Source organism: Lissotriton helveticus, chromosome 11, assembly GCF_964261635.1.
Source record: "Lissotriton helveticus chromosome 11, aLisHel1.1, whole genome shotgun sequence".
NCBI classification, from domain to species: Eukaryota; Metazoa; Chordata; class Amphibia; order Caudata; family Salamandridae; genus Lissotriton; species Lissotriton helveticus.
In genome coordinates, this window is record NC_136072.1 from 550352309 (window position 1) to 550371409 (window position 19101).

The following is a 19101-nucleotide window of genomic DNA, read 5'->3' on the forward strand; positions in this document are numbered from 1 at the left end:
CTTGAAAATGTTCACATTTTTCAAGATGATCGGAGGAGCTCCAATCTGGCCTTTTACGTCAGATTCATTGACGACATTTTTCTAGTGTGGAAAAATTCCAGAGAAGTTCTGGAACAGTCAATAGTTGAACTGAACACTAAGCATGAGAGAATTATATTCACTCATACCATCAGTGAAGATACCATCTCTTATTTGGATGTATTAATACACAAAGGAGATGATTGTTTTGATACGTCTGTGTATACTAAGACGACGGACAAGAACAATTTGTTGTTATTCTCCAGCTTTTATCCTCCACAGTTAATTCAAAACCTACCGTATTCACAGATGCTTAGAATGAAACGCATCACCTCTGCCACAGACAAATTGGAACGTTCAATACAAAATCAGAGTAAGAGATTCCAACAACGGGGTTATCCTGATTCCATCTTGTCTTCAGCTGCTAGGAAAACTGAAGTACAAGATCGCATATCATTGTTGCAACCCAAAGTTAAAAGAGAGACCACACGACAAGTATTTGTGTCTAAATACTCATCACATTCCCATGAAATCAAAAGAATTATCTAGTCTAGATAGAAAGTCCTCAAACATGAACCTGATTTCAATACTCTGTTCGCAGAGGCACCACTTTTTGCTTACACACGCAGTAAAAACATCAAGGGTATATTATCCACCACGCAGCCTCAACATCAACCTCAATTTTGAGGTATGCTTAAATGTCGAAATTGCGTACATTGCAATAATGTCATTGTGGGCAATGTTATTCATCACCCCCAATCGGTAAAATTATCGCACTGAGACACAATAGGGATTGCAATTCCTCTAATGTTATTTACACTATCAAATGTCCTTGTGGATTATTGTACGTGGGCAAAACGTCTCGTAAAATTAAAATCAGAATAACAGAACATAAAAGCACGATCCGGACCAAAAGTACTAAGTCACATTTTGCGGCCCATTGGACGGAGCATTGTCATTCTAATGCACAATTGAAATTCACCATTTTAGAATTGCTAACACACAGATCAGATTCTGACATTAACAGACAGCTAGCACAGAGGGAGGCATGGTGGATTAAGCATTTGCATACTTTAAAACCAGGGGGTCTCAATGATAGGATTGAACTGCTATGTTTTTTGCTTACACACGCAGTAAAAACATCAAGGGTATATTATCCACCACGTAGCCTCAACATCAACCTCAATTTCGAGGTATGCGGAAATGTCGAAATTGCGTACTTTGCAATAATGTCATTGTGGGCAATGTTATTCATCACCCCCAATCGGTAAAATTATCGCACTGAGACACAATAGGGATTGCAATTCCTCTAATGTTATTTACACTATCAAATGTCCTTGTGGATTATTGTACGTGGGCAAAACGTCTCGTAAAATTAAAATCAGAATAACAGAACATAAAAGCACGATCCGGACCAAAAGTACTAAGTCACATTTTGCGGCCCATTGGACGGAGCATTGTCATTCTAATGCACACATTTGAAATATTCTCTGAACAGACATTGTTTTTTCATCTCCAGTGCTCTTTGTTGGAATCAGCATCTAGGAGCTGTTTTTCGTATTCAGGTCACACGTGAGCGACCTTCATGTTTTGAGCTTTGTTCACCTATTATTTCACACATTACTCATTTATTTATTTCTACATCTTTCACACTTTCTTATCATTCACGTTTCATTTTCTTTTAATCTATGGTTCGTTGCACATGGGTTTCTTTCTGCCGTCGGGGTTTTCCGTTTTTTCTTAATCCTGATTCAGCGGTGTATGATTTTTCCAAGACAATTGACAGCAAGTAGTCACTCAAGTCCTTTCTTTACTATCATCCCTGGCAGCTCGCCTAGGGCACCCAGACGCTGTGTTTTCTTGAGTACTTTCTTTTACTGTTGGCATTACAAAATACATTCCAGTTTTCCTTTCCTTTTGTTTACAGTGCCCCCGAAGAAGGGATTGCATCTCGAAATGCATTGGGCATGACCGTTATTTTTGTATGGATTTCGGAGCACAAACAGCTACTATTTTGCATAGATCGTTGATTATGTGTATATGAAAACAATTATACACTGCGATTTTTTTTTGATTTTACTGTTTTCAACTGATCAAGTACACAAGATATGTACTTAGCCTTGTGTGTTGTTTCTTCTTTTGTTACATGTACAGTTGTTTGAACAAAACTTTATTGATACATTTTTGCAAGTAATTTGTTTGTTAACACAAGTAATATTGTGATACGATAATTCCACCGGTGCGCCTGGCATACTGATGGTTTTTCCATCTGTTTATTCATTTAAAGAACATTGAGAACCACATTAGCAGTTGACACCATTACTATTTTCCAACTGGAAGCCTACAATATCCCCCTCATTTTTCAGTTTCTCAATGTCAACACATTCCTTCTTGTCTTTCTTTTGCTTCTTTTGAGTAACCTCTATAAATTCTTTCGTTAGCTTGCGCTTAGGACAGACTATCTATTTTTCATAAATAGGATACCGTCCTGTCAGGTCCCCACAACACTCACCGTCTGCTTGTGGAGTGATCACTCAGGGACGACGTGGATAACCCCCTCCGGCTCCAAGAAAGGACTAAATACTAACCAGGCTGAAGAGGGGACTGGGGAGGCAAACAAGATAGGGTGTAAACAGCATAGAAGGATGCTGGGAGTGATCTGCCCTCGGATTCTCTTGGGGTCTCGTGGTGGACACCACCTAAAGGATGGAACAGATGGGTAGCACTCTCGCCAGACACCGGTAACAAGTAGAAACAACACAGAACAGAAGAAAAAGCGTAGTCACCTGAGACACAGCGCTTAGAGCATGGAGTAGACCAGTTAGCAGTGTTCTGGATCCCCCAAAAAATAGTGTTGCGAACACCACTGATCCGGAAGTAGCCAAACAGCAACTTTGTGCCCCTGCACGGGTTGCTGCTGAAAGGAAAGAGCATGTGCTCCTGCGCTGGTTGCCAAATGATGATAGTATGGGACCTTGTGTGCAAGCTCCCGTTGCAGAGGTAATTAGAGAGCGCTGGTGTGCATATTCAGGGAGAACAACTCCGTGCCCCTGCATGGGTTACTTTGTTAAGGAAAACAAAAGCGCTCCTGTGCTTGCCGGTGTTTTCATAAAGAAAATGCGACTGCGTGCTTCTGCATGAGCCGCGGGGTGCCAAAGAAAAACACGCTCCTGCGCTTTCCGGTAAAGTGGAGTAAAGCACGACTTCATGCCCTTGCACGAGTCGTGTGTAACCTGTAAAAGCGCTCCTGCGCTTGCCGGAAGAAATAAAAGTAAACGTGACTCTGTGCCTTTGCACGAGTCGCGTGATGCCGGTGATAGGGCTCCTGCGCTTGTGGGGAAAATACATGGTAAACGTGACTCCGTGCCTTGCACGGGTCGCGCATGCCTGCGAAAGCACTCCTGCGCTTTGGGGTCGCGTATTCTGTGGTTCCGTAGGCGCCCTTGCGCGGTCCAGAAGAATTCCGGTTGCTGTCAGAGCATTCGCTCCAACGAAGCTCAGTACTGTAATACAAAGCACTGATTGCGGCGGCTTCGATTTAGATATAGGTCCTCCCCCGGTTGTTCAGGGCAGGTCCCGTCTAGGAAGACTAGACGGCCGACCTACTGAGGCGGATTTCGGCAGAAGGGGGCTGGTGGGCGCACTCAACACACCGCGCGCCAGCCATTCAAGAAACAGGGAATGTGACACATCATAAGCGAGATGCATACACACTTCTTAACTGATTGTACTTTCTGACAAAACTTGCCTCAGCACTAACTTTGTTTTCATCAAAATCAATCAAAAACATACCGAACAATGTTCTAACTCAGAATAATGCTACATGTGACATACCTTCTTTGAATACACTATTTCCAATTTTAATAAAAGCTGAATTTACACTTAATCCTCGTGATTTATGGATAGTTACAGCATACGCTAGAGAAAGTAGGAACTTCTGTAGCTGGACATGCAAGTCTTTTACAAGCAAAAAACGTACAATGCATTGACCAATATGCTTCGCGCCATCAATTTGAGCAAATTTTATGGCTACAAATTCAACCTCATCCCTATTTGGAAAATTAATAAAATCGGTCACTTTACCCATCGCACCATTTACTTATCCTTCCTCGACATTTAAATTACGCCTCAAATTTACTGTAAAGTTTTTGCACATGCATAAACACTTTTCTTACCCTGCAGTCATAGATACAGATTTCTCCAATGAATCCAATTTTGTTTGCAGTTTTGCAATTAGTAGTATTGTCACTTCCTGGTGTTCCATTTTGTCAATTGCTGTGAACTCCAAAATTTCTTGTTTTTCTAGTTTTAGTAATTCTTCATTAAAATGTTAGCACTTTTGAAGGGTAGGCGTTAAACACACTATAGAATTGCCTACTTCTAGGAAAATGAACATTAGCTGTGATGCTGTGTCCTTTGAAAAGAAAAGTTTGTTGAAAAATTGACTTGTAATGTATATTTCCCCATCTCTAATGTCCTTTAGAATATTTTCATATTCCATGTTGGATGCTTAACGCATATTCCTCAATAGTTCCTTGTATTGAAAGTTTAGCCAAATGTTCACATTTCCAATACTTCCTAAGGCATTATGTGTTTCATCATGTACAAGTGTCTTAAAAACAGGCTGTCTTTTCACAGGGGTTAGTTGCGCTTTCCGGTAAAGTGGAGTAAAGCACGACTTCATGCCCTTGCACGAGTCGTGTGTAACCTGTAAAAGCGCTCCTGCGCTTGCCGGAAGAAATAAATAAAAGTAAACGTGACTCTGTGCCTTTGCACGAGTCGCGTGATGCCGGTGATAGGGCTCCTGCGCTTGTGGGGAAAATACATGGTAAACGTGACTCCGTGCCTTGCACGGGTCGCGCATGCCTGCGAAAGCACTCCTGCGCTTTGGGGTCGCGTATTCTGTGGTTCCGTAGGCGCCCTTGCGCGGTCCAGAAGAATTCCGGTTGCTGTCAGAGCATTCGCTCCAACGAAGCTCAGTACTGTAATACAAAGCACTGATTGCGGCGGCTTCGATTTAGATATAGGTCCTCCCCCGGTTGTTCAGGGCAGGTCCCGTCTAGGAAGACTATACGGCCGACCTACTGAGGCTGATTTCGGCAGAAGGGGGCTGGTGGGCGCACACAACACACCGCGCGCCAGCCATTCAAGAAACAGGGAATGTGACACATCATAAGCGAGATGCATACACACTTCTTAACTGATTGTACTTTCTGACAAAACTTGCCTCAGCACTAACTTTGTTTTCATCAAAATCAATCAAAAACATACCGAACAATGTTCTAACTCAGAATAATGCTACATGTGACATACCTTCTTTGAATACACTATTTCCAATTTTAATAAAAGCTGAATTTACACTTAATCCTCGTGATTTATGGATAGTTACAGCATACGCTAGAGAAAGTAGGAACTTCTGTAGCTGGACATGCAAGTCTTTTACAAGCAAAAAACGTACAATGCATTGACCAATATGCTTCGCGCCATCAATTTGAGCAAATTTTATGGCTACAAATTCAACCTCATCCCTATTTGGAAAATTAATAAAATCGGTCACTTTACCCATCGCACCATTTACTTATCCTTCCTCGACATTTAAATTACGCCTCAAATTTACTGTAAAGTTTTTGCACATGCATAAACACTTTTCTTACCCTGCAGTCATAGATACAGATTTCTCCAATGAATCCAATTTTGTTTGCAGTTTTGCAATTAGTAGTATTGTCACTTCCTGGTGTTCCATTTTGTCAATTGCTGTGAACTCCAAAATGTCTTGTTTTTCTAGTTTTAGTAATTCTTCATTAAAATGTTAGCACTTTTGAAGGGTAGGCGTTAAACACACTATAGAATTGCCTACTTCTAGGAAAATGAACATTAGCTGTGATGCTGTGTCCTTTGAAAAGAAAAGTTTGTTGAAAAATTGACTTGTAATGTATATTTCCCCATCTCTAATGTCCTTTAGAATATTTTCATATTCCATGTTGGATGCTTAACGCATATTCCTCACTAGTTCCTTGTATTGAAAGTTTAGCCAAATGTTCACATTTCCAATACTTCCTAAGGCATTATGTGTTTCATCATGTACAAGTGTCTTAAAAACAGGCTGTCTTTTCACAGGGGTTAGTTGCAGTAGGTCACCAAAGACAATCGAGTGCTTTCCTCCAAACAGCACATCATATTCTGTTCTTAAAATCTTTCACATTCTTAAGTGAATGAAGTCAAGTATTACATTTGACATCATGCTTACCTCATCAGTAATCAAAAGCTTCAGTTTCTTTAATGTTCTAGACACCTCTTGACAAGCTTCACCATATAACCTCTGGTTCGACAGCTTATTGTCATATTTATCAGGTAGCATTAGTAGTTAATGTAAAGTAATTCCTTTAATATTGTGTGCAGCAAATTAAGTTGGTGCTGTTACTACACACGATAAATGCGATTCTGTTGTCCTCTGTAGGTATGCAGTAAGAACTTTAATTAAAAAGCTTTTTCCAGTGCCTCTTGACCACTGATGTATATTCGTATCACTTTAAGCGAAGAGCATTCACATTCTTTCTTGTCAAGCAGAAATCCATGCTCTATTTTATCTTTTACTTCAATATAAATGTATTTCTGTTTCTATTTGCGGTTTAGTTGTGCTACTGAATGTTCAAAATCAAGAATTTCCTCTCTTGCTTGTTACATTGCAGTCTCCACCTCATTCATTGCTATTTCTGCTTTATTTTGAATAACTGATTGTCCAAGGGGATCTTGGGCCAGTCGTTCAGAACATTGGCTGCTTTGTGAACTCTCTTTAGCTATCTCAACAGCAATAGTTTTGTCCTGTTCAATCTCATCTTTCAATATTTGCAAGTAGTGTAGAAAGACTGAACACTGAATATTGTCTTTCACTGCGTTGAAAGAATCTTTATAGCAGTCAGTTTTCAAGTAGTTCTGATTCAACACGCCAAGGCTTAAAGAGTTGTAGAAGTGCCAAATTGAAATCATTTCTTCTGTCTAGAATTTGGCAACTAAGTTTTCTGAGGCTAATTAGATTTCTTTTTGCTTGTTTCACCAAACAATCATCACATCCAACTACTGCATATTTTCCTTCTTCTATGTTTTCTGTCACATTGCTTCTGTTTCTGTAGTGTTAAAATACTTCATGAAAGCAATTATTTTCCAGATGTGAACAACTTTTTGGATAGAACATATCCAACATACCAGATTTCACAATGTTTGTGCTTTCCTGGTCAAAGTCTACTAGGTACTGAATTTCTGGGAAAGACTTCAAGACTCTGTGTTGTGTAGTTGCCAGGCCTAGACCTACCCAAACAATCCCCCTGAACTTTGAGAACAAACTGGCTGTACTCAACCGGTCCAATACACAAAAGGAGCATCAGGGGGTAAACAGTCAGGTCGCCCCCACTCAGTAATTTATAAACACAAAAGGACCCGACTTGTTCTGAAAAGTTAACGTTTTTTATCTTCTTTTAAGACCTAGGGGGAGTTTATAAAGACATTAAACTTCCCTCATAGGACGGACTTACTGCCAATAACCTATTAGTCCAACTGTTCAAATTTCCAAAAATCGTCAATACACCACATTTCATTCAAGCATCAAGAGGAAATTTGAGACCACAAAAGATTGGTGACAAAATTAGTAAAAAGTGTGAGAGAGTTCAGAAAGTACCTCACGTATCCATCACCAAGTGGACTACTCCCATCTTTACCACTCACTCAGAGTTAGGCATTGGGGTTGTTACAGACCAAATAAAATCTGCCCCTGTCAACTCATGGCTAAAAACCTGGCTAAATGAGGAAATCTCCCTAAACCACCAGATCCTCAAAGATTGCTTGGCCATGGATGGAGCCCTAAAAATCCCATGGCTGGCCTATGTAAAATCTATGTTATTACATGTGGGACGCATAGATCTTTTCTACTCCCCTGATAGCATTCAAAAAGAGGATGTCACGATGATAAAAACATCATTGATAAACTCTTTTATAGCAGAGCGGGAGGAAAGAGAGTTTAAAAAACCGACTGTTAGAAGAAATTACGCCCTCATCACTGTCCCAGGCCCAGAACCCTACCTGGTCTTTGTTAACAAACCATTCCACCGTTTTCTTTTAACTAGATTTTGTTTAAATTTGATACACTTTTTGTTAGGCACCTATGCTAGATGGGAAACTCCTGATAACGCAAGTCCATGTGATTGTGATAATTTTTCATTTCAGGACACCCTACACTTCATTATGTTTTGCGATCATTATGCACAAATTAGGAAAAAATACCTTCTACCGATTCTTCGAGAGGCTGGCTTTTTACAGGTTAGGCCAGCACTCTTATTTTTGCAACTTTTGCATAACTTTTCATGTAGCAAACTTTTTAGTAGCAGGAGTTCGTATAAACAAAAGGCGTAACAAAGGAAGACAAGGACAAATTCTAAATGAAATATTTTAGCAAATTCTGATGTTTTACATTTTTAAAATTTTTAAGATTAGATGAAATAATTATTTTCTTTGGTTAATTTATATCGATGTAAAACTTGTGTACATATATCATCTTTTTTGAACTTATGAAATATGCTGATCTGATATATGATATATTTTGTACATATTTTATTATTGTCGTATTTTATTGTCTTTTTCAGGATCTGTATCCTGTGTCTTTTTGTGATTTTTAAAAAAATCGAATAAAAGTGATTGACATGGAGGAGGAGCCTAGCACGGGACCAAGATGGCCGCGTGATCGCATAGCTCCGTGAGCCCCGTTCCTCCGTTCGTCTATCCTGTCATCTATCCTGAGTCCCGAGGATGGAATTCGATGTGTGAATAGTATCGCTGCAAGTTCGTCCAAACGCGGTTCGTGGAGTGTCTTCCTACCCTCCAGTATCGTCGTCTGAAGTTCTGGGCCTTCCTGCCCTCCGGACGGCGGACTCTGGTGTTGGGAGTGGCTGAGACCCGATGCGACAACAGCGGCAGTGCCCACCGGAAGTGGTCCCTCTTCCCGGACTCATCGCTTGACCTTTTTCCAGTTTGCCCAGTTGGTCGTAGCTTGTAGTCCGGAGTTTTGGGGGCGTGTGCTTTCTGGCTGGAGGTGCCTCCTGGCCCCTTGATCACTTATCCTGTCGGATTTGTCTACTTGTCATGGCCGGGAGAGGAGACCCTGATAAGCCTTCTGTTAGGGGTGCCAGGGCCCAGAGATCGGTCCAATCCAATAAGCTGGACAGATACACTCTTCCTAAGGGCTCCCCCAGCGAACAGAAGCAATCGCCTTTGGCTGGGGCCGCCTCCCCGACGTCCGGCTCGGAGCCAACTTTGCAAGACATCATGGAGGTGGTCACTAGAATTGAGTCGTCGATGGTGGCCAGAATGGATGCTCTTGATTCTAAATTGGACTCGGTTAAGTGTGACGTTAATCTATTGCGCACTGATCATTCAAAGACCAGTGAGAAAGTGAAGTCCCTTGACCTTAAGACATCGAGCTTGGTTGATGATACCGCTGAGCTCCAGAGAGAGGTCCGGGCCCTACAGCTGGCACAAGCGGAGACTAAACGGCTGCTCGATGACTATGAAGGCCGTAATCGTCGCAACAACGTCCGCATTTTGGGTGTTCCTGAAAATGCGGAGGCTCGCGCGCCGGATCTCTTTGTCGAAGATCTGATCCTTAACCATCTGAAACCTAAGGGACTGAGCAACCTTTTCACTGTGGAGAGGGCACATAGGGTGCCGGGCGGACCGCCTAAAGTGGGTGCCTCACCAAGGCCATTGATTGCGAGGGTTTTGAACTTTCGTGACCGTGACGCCATTTTGCAGGCTTCGCGGGTGAACGGCCCGCTTCGGTATGACAATGTCACCGTGTCTTTCTTCCCGGACTTCACGCAACATGTGCAGAAACTACGTCAGACTTTCCTCCATGTTAAGCGGCGGCTGCGGGACAAAGGGATTAAGTACTCTATGTTATATCCGGCCAAGCTACGGGTTGAGGTGAATGAGCGGACTTGGTTTTTTGATCAAGCGGAAATGGCGTCGCATTGGTTGGACACTGTGAGACCCGACGACACCGAAGAACACCAGCAGGCCGCTGAAGGGGATCTACAGGATTTGGGATGAGCCGCTTTTGATTGACTGTGACTATTCTTTTGTGCCTTAGTGGGGGGTGGGTATGTCCTCCTCGATATTTCACTGTATTGTATTCAGTCATTATTTTATTCCTTGGGACGTTTTTCGATGGGACTGGGTTGGGGGGCTGCGTGGCAGGCGCCTCCTCTTCCTACTTTTAGTAACCATTGTTGGGCGGGGCGACAGGCACACTGCTAGTTGGGGTTGGGGCGTAGTCCTGATGCAGGGGTGCAGGGTGGGGGGCGTTCCTGGGGTTTGGGGGTGGGGAACTGTTTCTGTTTCTTGTTTCCTGTTTTTAGTTTCGTTTCTCTTTGCATTGGGTGACAATCGTTTTGAGTGTGCGCGAAGGGGGGGAGTGAATGGCTAGCCGCGGACTGGGATCGGGGATTCGAGTGATGAGTTGGAATGTTAATGGGCTGGGAGAAAAAATCAAGAGGGGTATGGTTAATCAGCTTATTAGGCGTCACTCACCAGATGTGGTCCTCTTGCAGGAGACCCATCTCGTGGGTAATCGCTGCATGACCCTGCACAGAGGGGGCTACAAGTTGATTGCGCATTCTGGGTTCACGTCAGGGTCTCGGGGTGTTGGGATTTTGGTGAGGCGGGCCCTTCCGTTTGAGGTCCGGACTGTCTGGTCTGACCAACGGGGCAGATATGTTGGGGTTTCGGGCGCTATCGGGGGCAAAACTGTCACCTTTGTTTCTGTCTACGTTCCCCCTGCCCTCCAATCTGAAACCTTTAAGGACCTTGCTAAAGTTTTCCTCCTGTTTCCTCTCGGTCACCTGTGTCTGGGGGGTGATTTTAATACTGTATCGGATGGGAGCGTGGACCGTGTTCCGCCGAGAGTGCTTCCCCCCGGCCGCCAGTGGCTCTCTGACTTTATGGGTTCCTTGGGTTTGGTTGATGCCTGGCGCCTCTTGAACCCCACACTTAAGAGTTATACTCATTTGTCGGCGGCGCACGGGTCCATGTCTCGCCTCGACTATATCCTACTCCCCGCTGCTATGGTTGCTACTCTGAGAGAGGCTCGTCACTTGGGCAGAGGTGTTTCCGATCATTCACCGGTTTGGATCCATGTGGAGTTGGGGCAGCCTTTGGTTGGTAGAGTTGCACCTATTAATGCTTGGCATCTCAGGGACCGGGCCATTAAAAAGGAGTTGCGTGGGGCTTCGGAGCGCTATTTCCAGCTTAATCAGGGATCGGTGGACTCGGCTCAAACTTTGTGGGAGGCGTATAAGACGGTCTTGCGTGGTGAAGCATTGTCTCTTATTGCGGGCAAGAAGAAGAGGCGGTTGGCTGAGATCACCTCGGTTGAGGCTGATCTTGTTGGTTTGGAACGAAGAGCCGCTGGGGATGCCACTGATGAGAATCTGCATCGGCTGCGTCTCAAGCGGGATGAATACCATGGGTTGGCTAGGGAGTCGGCAGTGACGCAACATAATGACGTTCAAAGTAGGATCTATGAACATGGAGATAAGGCTGGCAAACTTATTGCATGGTTGGAGCGTGGGGATTGTGCGTCTCGGCTGGTCCCTGAGCTGGCCGGTACTGATTCCGTCATCCTGACAGACCCTCAGTTGATTGCGGATTCCTTTGGTGCGTATTTTGGTGCTGTATATGGTTCTTCTGACATTCACGACAGCTCTGAACATGCCGAAATGATCAAAGATATTATCATGCCTCGGTTGTCTGAGAGTGATCAGAAGTATATGGATTCTGCTGTCACTGATGACGAAATTGGAAAGGCCATTAGAAGTATTAAGTCCGGGAAGGCGACCGGCCCCAACGGCATTCCCGTTGAGCTTTATAAACTGAATGCCCACAAAGTGGCACCGCACTTGCGGAGTACGTTTGTTCACAGTAAACAGGTTGGCTCACTTCCCTATGATCAGCGTGTTGCCAATGTGGTTGTAATACATAAATCTGGTAAGCCCCGCACCTCCCCCTCCTCCTATAGACCCATTTCCTTGCTCAACGCAGAGCCGAAAATACTGGCTAAGTTGTTGGCGACCAGACTGGTAAAGGTAATCTCCACTTTGGTGCACCCCGATCAGTCTGGCTTTATGCCGCGCCGTAACACCGCACTTAATCTTCGACGTCTACACGGTGTTTTGGGTAAGGCCCATACATTGTCGCAACCTGCTGTACTGGTGTTGCTTGACGCAACTATGGCCTTTGATCGGATTGAATGGTCCTATCTCTTTGCGGTCCTGGAGAAACTGGGCTTCGGCCCTGAATTCATCGGGTGGGTGCGTTTACTTTATACGGCCCCCTTGGCCCGAGTGGTTGTGAACAATTGCCAGTCTGCTGATTTTGCTTTGGAGAGGGGTACGAGACAGGGTTGTCCGTTGTCTCCCCTTCTGTTCGCTCTGGCCTTGGAGCCCCTGGCGGCTTGGATACGATGGGAAAGAATGATACGGGGCTTGAGATGGTCCCCTGATTGGGAGGATAACATTTCTCTTTATGCTGATGACATCCTGCTTTATCTCTCCACGCCCAGGTCTTCTCTGGATGTCTTTTTGGACATACTCAGAGTGTTTGGTGAATTCTCTGGTTTTTCGATCAACTGGTCTAAATCCGTGCTGTTGGTGTTGTCCGGGGCTCTAGGATTAGGTACACTGAGAACTTGCTGCCTCCATTGCTTAGATTGCGCGCTGATGTTGAACGTTGGAGGGCATTGCCCCTGTCGCTTCTGGGTCGAGCGGTCCTTTTTAAAATGTTGGCTCTGCCACGCTTCTTATACGCTCTCCAGAATGCTATGGACCCAGTGCCGGTTAAATATTTCAAGGAGATCGAGACGCTCCAGAGACTCCTCCTCTGGGGTGGCAGATCCCGTATCGCATACTATAAGCTTACACTGGCCTGGTACGATGGGGGTATTGGGCTTCCAGACTTGCGGAAATACTACTGGGCCTCCCAGCTGGCGGCTATCAACCAGATAATCTATGGACTGCCGGGGGACCCCGGGTACGCAATGGATCGTAGTCAGTCTCCAGGGGGCGACTTCCTTCGAACCCTGTATAACCGACCAGGGCGGTTTTCTCTCACGGGCCCCACCTTGCATGCGGTGAAAGTTTGGCATGTGGCTAACAAATGTTTGGGATGGGACGGTAGGCTGACGCTCGCAACCCCCCTTTTTAGCTCTGCCAAGTTAGGTAATTTGTGCACCTCCAAGGGCTTCGATAAGTGGGAACTGATTGGACTCAGTCGAATAAAAGATGTCTGGGGGAGGGAAGCGATGTTGACCTTTGAGGCTCTCCAGCAGAGTCACAACCTGCATCCTAATGAGCATTTCCGCTACCTCCAGGTCAGGCATGCCCTTCTGTCCCATGTTTTGCCTGGGGATTCCCTCCCCGAGGAGTTTTGGACGGGCATGTACCAGAAAAAACGATCTCCTTAATGTACCGCAAGTTGATTAACCACATGGGTGACCCCCTCGGGCCCCTCCGGGAGGCTTGGGTGGCTGACGGCATAGAATTGGATGATGAAGATTGGGTAGATGCGGTCTCCTCCCCCAAGGTGGTGGCCGTACAGATGAGGTTGCGCTTGGTACAATTGAAGATCCTCCATAGGTCCTACGTTACAGGTCCCGGGTTGGTGAAGATGGGGTGGAGTGCGACTGGCGAGTGTAAGAGGGGCTGTGGGGAGGTTGCAACGTTCTTCCACATACTTTGGCACTGGTGTAGAGTGCAGGCCTATTGGTGCGACATACATGATACTATGAGAGATGTCCTGGGTTGTGAGGTACGGCTGGAGGTGCGTAGATGCCTTCTGAATGTTTGGGAACCTACGGATCTCAATCAATATCTTAAACAGTGGGTCACCCTTGCTTGTATGATTGCCAAGCGTAATATAGCTCAGTTGTGGGGGGCTGCTCTTCCGCCCCGGCGTTCTAAATGGGCCCGGGACCTGGACTGGTGTATGTTTCGAGAGCGAGATGTGTATGTTGCGAGGGGCTGCCCTGAGAAATGGGTGAAGGTATGGGGGCCTTGGAACACTTACCGGGGTGATCTTTGTGTTCCCCCAGCCAGACGACCTGCTTTGGACGCTCTAGATTCCCCTGATCTTTAACGTTTGTACATTCTGTGTCATCCTCTTGGCTGGTCTTCCTTCGCTCCGAGCACTGTTGTATTCATGTCATGTCATGTCAATATTCCCAATGCACTGTTTGTTTGTATTTTCTTCTTTGTTTCAATAAAAAGAAATATAAAAAAAAAAAAATGATTGACATTCATTCATTCAAGTGGACTACTGGTTGGTACTCACCAGTTTGCCCATGTTATCATCAACGGTGACTTTTGTGACCATAAAGGGAAAAAAAATGTGTGTGTTGAAATTTCTCAGAGGGGAGAAATCCAAAGAAAGAAAAATATGTGAAGACATGTATAGATGCACTATAAGTGCTTGTGTCACTCAGTACCCACTGGTCCCCAGTGTGAAAAGAGAAATTCAGTTCTCAGAATTAAAATTGGGTACGACTCACTTGCGAAACCTAATTTTATTTTGTGCTGTGAGAGTCCTCAATTTAAAAGAATGGAGTATGCTTGGCCATTTTCAGAGATGAAAGGCCAACATATTTCGTTGCCAACCTATTTACGGCAACTTCATCAGGGCGGATGGGGAAACCAGTCTTCACCTTACTTGTACATCACACTGAACCTGTGGTTATTGACGAGATTAAAAAGAAGAGTGTGCCAATCATAAATAAGACCCTAACTTCAAAATCACTTAAGCATTCATTTACGCCTACTCCTTGAGATTACATATTTACCGAGTGGTAGCTGTCATCCTTCGTACCTGCAAAGCTCTTCTGTGAGGGTCCCATGCCAAATGGTCGCGTGACCCAATGAAAACTGCAGTCGTCAGTATCAACCTGAAAACACATGCGTGTTAAGTGTAACAGGTGCCACAACCAAAGTCGCACTGTTCATATCACATGTGCACACGTCCCAAACTATCTCATACTCGGTCCCCTGCTTCACATTCACTACCCTCGTATTAATTGTCGGGATTTTAAACAACAATTCTATCACGTATATTCTATAAGTGCCATATCATAGACAAACCCCCTCCGTTTAATCATAAGCCCATTACGCTGCCTGCAACCAGGTAAAGATGGACTATTCAACCGTCACCCTTCTATCAGTGCTATTTAAACAAGTAGTTAAAAAAGGGGGGGAGGTGGCACCTCCGTGCTCGCTCTATCACTGCAAGCATGGGCGCCCCAACACACTGGATCCCTCTTACCGCTTCTATGGGCTGCCTCAGCTTAGTGCTCCGTCCCGGTGATGTTCGGGGACCGCCAGAATGTAATTTTTAAAAAGGCTGAGGAAACAGTTGACCCAGAAGGAAACTCCTGGTGTCAATCCACAAATCACCATCTGTTCTCCAGTACCACAGTGGCCATTTTGAAGTGGTGTTAAATAGCAGGGTAAATATAGGGATACAGTCTTCTTGTTAAAAAAAACGGATCATTTTAGAAGACTTAAAGCATACTTATTAATTTATATCGCTAATGAAGCCATTTAAATAAAAACTTAACAAAAAGAAACATTTTCTTAATTTTTTGTTTTATATAATAAGGAAAAACAATTTATCTTTTTAAGTCTTCGTTTATCCATCTAGGCTGTACAGAGAACATGCTGGTAGGAAACCCATTATGTCATGCAAACAACCTTATTAAATGGGGTTGTATCAAAAACCCTGCAAAGCACTTATTGATATCAGGACTCAAGGTTCTGCACACTGATTAATATAAACACATTGGGGATAGCCCAATGGTGCACATCCCCTAGGACCCAGGGGACATCTACAGAACTCACATGGGCCCTACTGTTTACCTACTTTATTCCATTCAATTGAATCATACAGGCCGGTGCTATCAACCTTCTCAGCAAAAATCCACCTTGCCTCTTTTCTAGCCAAGATATCATCAATGTTAGGGGTATCGCCCACCACCCTCTCAAGCACAGTCCATTTCATCCCTGAAATTGTGTTTTTGTTCCTGAAAGTGCTGAACAAGGCAAGTGGTCAATTTCCCTGCTTTAAGAGTGCTCAGGTGCTCTTGTAGGCGCACCTTCACTTCGCATGATGTGAGTCCAATATAATGCAATCCGCATGTACATGTGAACCTGTAAATTACATGTGTTGAATTGCAATTAATGAATTTATTTAAGTACCACACTCTCCCACTTGTAAGATGGATACTTTTGGTAACTTCAGTGAGATCACAAACTGAGCAACAACCACATGGATAATGCCCCATTGGCAAACCTGACTCCTTTTTCTGCTGAATCGGGTGCGTATGGAGCAACCTTATCTTTTAGGTTGGGAGCCCTTCTGAAGGCAAATCTGGGGGAGGCATCTTTTTCTCCCCAGTATCGAACAGTGACCAGTGTTTCCTTATTATCTGTCTAACTTTAGTGGACAGGGGATCAAAAGTGGTGACTACAGGGAAACACTGTTCCTGTTGTTTGATGTTCCTCTCCAATAGGGCCTCACGGGGTGTGTTCAAGGCGCGCTTTCATGCTCTCTTGACCACCTTAGTGGGCTAATCCCTGTTTTTCAATTTCGTGACCAACTCTTCAGACTGTTCCATAAACTTTTCCTTGGATGAACAGTTCCTGCGCTACCTCAAGAACTGTCCCACTGGAAGGTTGTCACGCAGTGCAATGCTTTAGGATGAAAAGAGCGATAGTGCAGCAGAGAATTCCTGTCAGTGGGCTTTTGATGGACAGTCGTGGACAATCTTTTGTCCACTGCTGTTATATCTACATCTAGATACACTGCGGAGTCCCTACAGACGGTCCAAGTGAACCGCAGACAACTGTCTGCTTCATTCAGCCATGATAAAAATGCTAGTAACTGGTCCAGTCCAAATGCAAAGGATATCATCAATAAACCTCTTTCAAAGAGAAATATTCTCTTGTAAGGGTTTGGAGGCATGATGAATCACATTTTCCTCGAACTGGCCCACATAAATGCAGGCCAGCCTTGGCGTTATGTGCTGGCACTCATGTACAGTCTCTCCAGCTCAAATGAACAGATAGTGTCCCACATCAGTGGCAGATCGTTGTCCCCATCAGAGATCCCCGGGCGGAGGTCCTCCACTGCCCTCTATCAACATGGGTCAGGAGATCTCATGGTCTTGACTCGGGCCCCTCTGTCACACCACGACTCCCAAGAGTGACCACGTCACTCCAGTCAGTAATCCTGCCACCAAGCAACAGGCCGACACAGGGCCTAGACTACCCCAGACTGTAGGTCAGTGTACCCCTCTCTCCGCTGCCAATCAGGAGGATTGACAAAATGCCTTAGACAGACCCTCTAGCATTTCGCGATCCACAAAATTCTAGCAAAATCATCTGAGGAGCACGATGACCGCAATATTTATCTTTTCGGCCACAAAACACCATACAGCTCTATTGGACATCATGTTGATGATGGAGAGCGGTCATTTCTTCTGGTAGTTTCTCAATGCAAAACCCTCATGCTACCTCTATTTTACCGCTCAAAAGGTGTTGGGCCCTTCACACCATGTATTACCATCAGGAGAAATTTAAATAAAGATGAACAGTCAAAATGCAATTATTATTGTAAGCCAATAAAGAGAGTTGTTGATTATTTTAAAGGGTTTTATTTTCTAGTCAAAAAGTTAAATTTTCTCTGACCCTTTATTCATTAGTAAAATATCAATTAGGTTACAGAATTTTGGAAAACAGGAAAAATATCAATAATACAGAACACATTACAGTCTGCATATAAGCATTACATGTAGTTATGAAAAATGTGGCGCAAAATTTCAGTCACAATTCTTAAAGAGTTTCTAAGAAAAATAGTCTTGCAAAGCTAATCAATAATTAAATAGTTGGCAAAAAATCTCCCATTAAGAGAAATAAATGCATAAGACAAATAAATCTTTTAGACCTAATTAATTAGTCAAAACATGAACTTAAAGTTTAGCATCTATCCTGATCCACTGCACTCTCTGTCTGTCTGTGTCTAAAGAGGAAAGCAGCCCCTCCTTCACCAGACCTCAAAGGAATGCGGCATGAAGTGCCAAGATATTTCGTGGAAGCAAAAAACCTCCCCCTGAATCTCCTCGGACGCAAACCTGCCCTTCAGCAATCTCCCGAGACGTTTCTCGTACCTAACCCATAGAAGCCAGCTGAGCTGAGAAAAAAGAAGAAGTGGCGGCTCCCATCCAGAGAGGACAGTATTTATACCATAATTATTGGCAGAGTACACAAAGATGTAACATTTTTCAGGAGAACCTTACGTGATTGGTCAGTCATAAAGGCATGAGGTCACACTTCCCTGACTCATTCTAAAAACCTGACTTCACTAGTCTTAACAAAAGAAGCATACATGAATAACTACATTTATAAACATTGCAACATTTACTAGGAAAAATGTTTCAATCTAATTCATCTTTTCCTTCCTTCTCAGCGCAGTAGATGGACACTTTTAACTAACTGGTACATTGGCAGAATGACAAGAATTCAGGTTGTCCTTGACTTTTTGTCATGAGGAAAGCTGCCACAGTCTGCGCATGCTCCCTTCTCATTAAATTTCAAGCCATAGTCTTGATGGATTCACAGGCAGCCATGTTTTGTGTAGGCCCCAAAAATAAAACAAACACAAAGATAATATTAATTTCATGTAAATCAGTCCATTATGTGTCCCAAGTGCATTATTAATTCACACACATTATAAAAAGAGGTGTTATTAACTGAAAATGTTTATCAAAATGTGCAACAAGTCAAAGTCTATTAAGACAGGAATAATACATTTAGTTTACATGGATGTGCTGGGAAGAGAGAAACACATTCTATTAAAAATCTTCAAAGGTAAAAAGGCCACTTTTTCTCTACATTGCAAAAAAAACACATGTTAATTTAATTCAGCAAAAGCATTTTCAGTCTGAAGTGAATAGGCCTCACTTTTCATGTTTTTCATGTGCCATGTTTTTAACCTGCA

General features: G+C 43.9%; 1 protein-coding gene across 2 annotated transcripts in view; it reads right to left on the minus strand.

The window, feature by feature from the left end:
* The window catches only part of PPP3CC (protein phosphatase 3 catalytic subunit gamma), a 776740-nt gene extending 761350 nt beyond the window's left edge, over window positions 1-15390 (minus strand). The window contains exons 1-2 of one of the 2 annotated variants that reach the window (XM_078666300.1): window positions 15370-15390; window positions 14920-14995 (exon numbers count right to left, since the gene is read on the minus strand). In XM_078666300.1, the coding sequence (XP_078522426.1) occupies window positions 14920-14947 (28 nt within the window). In that variant the 5' untranslated portion in view covers window positions 14948-14995; window positions 15370-15390. Of the gene's footprint in view, window positions 1-14893; window positions 14996-15369 lie in introns of those variants that run through there. The other variant, XM_078666301.1, reaches the window with a different exon arrangement.
* Between the last annotated feature and the right edge of the window lie 3711 nt (window positions 15391-19101).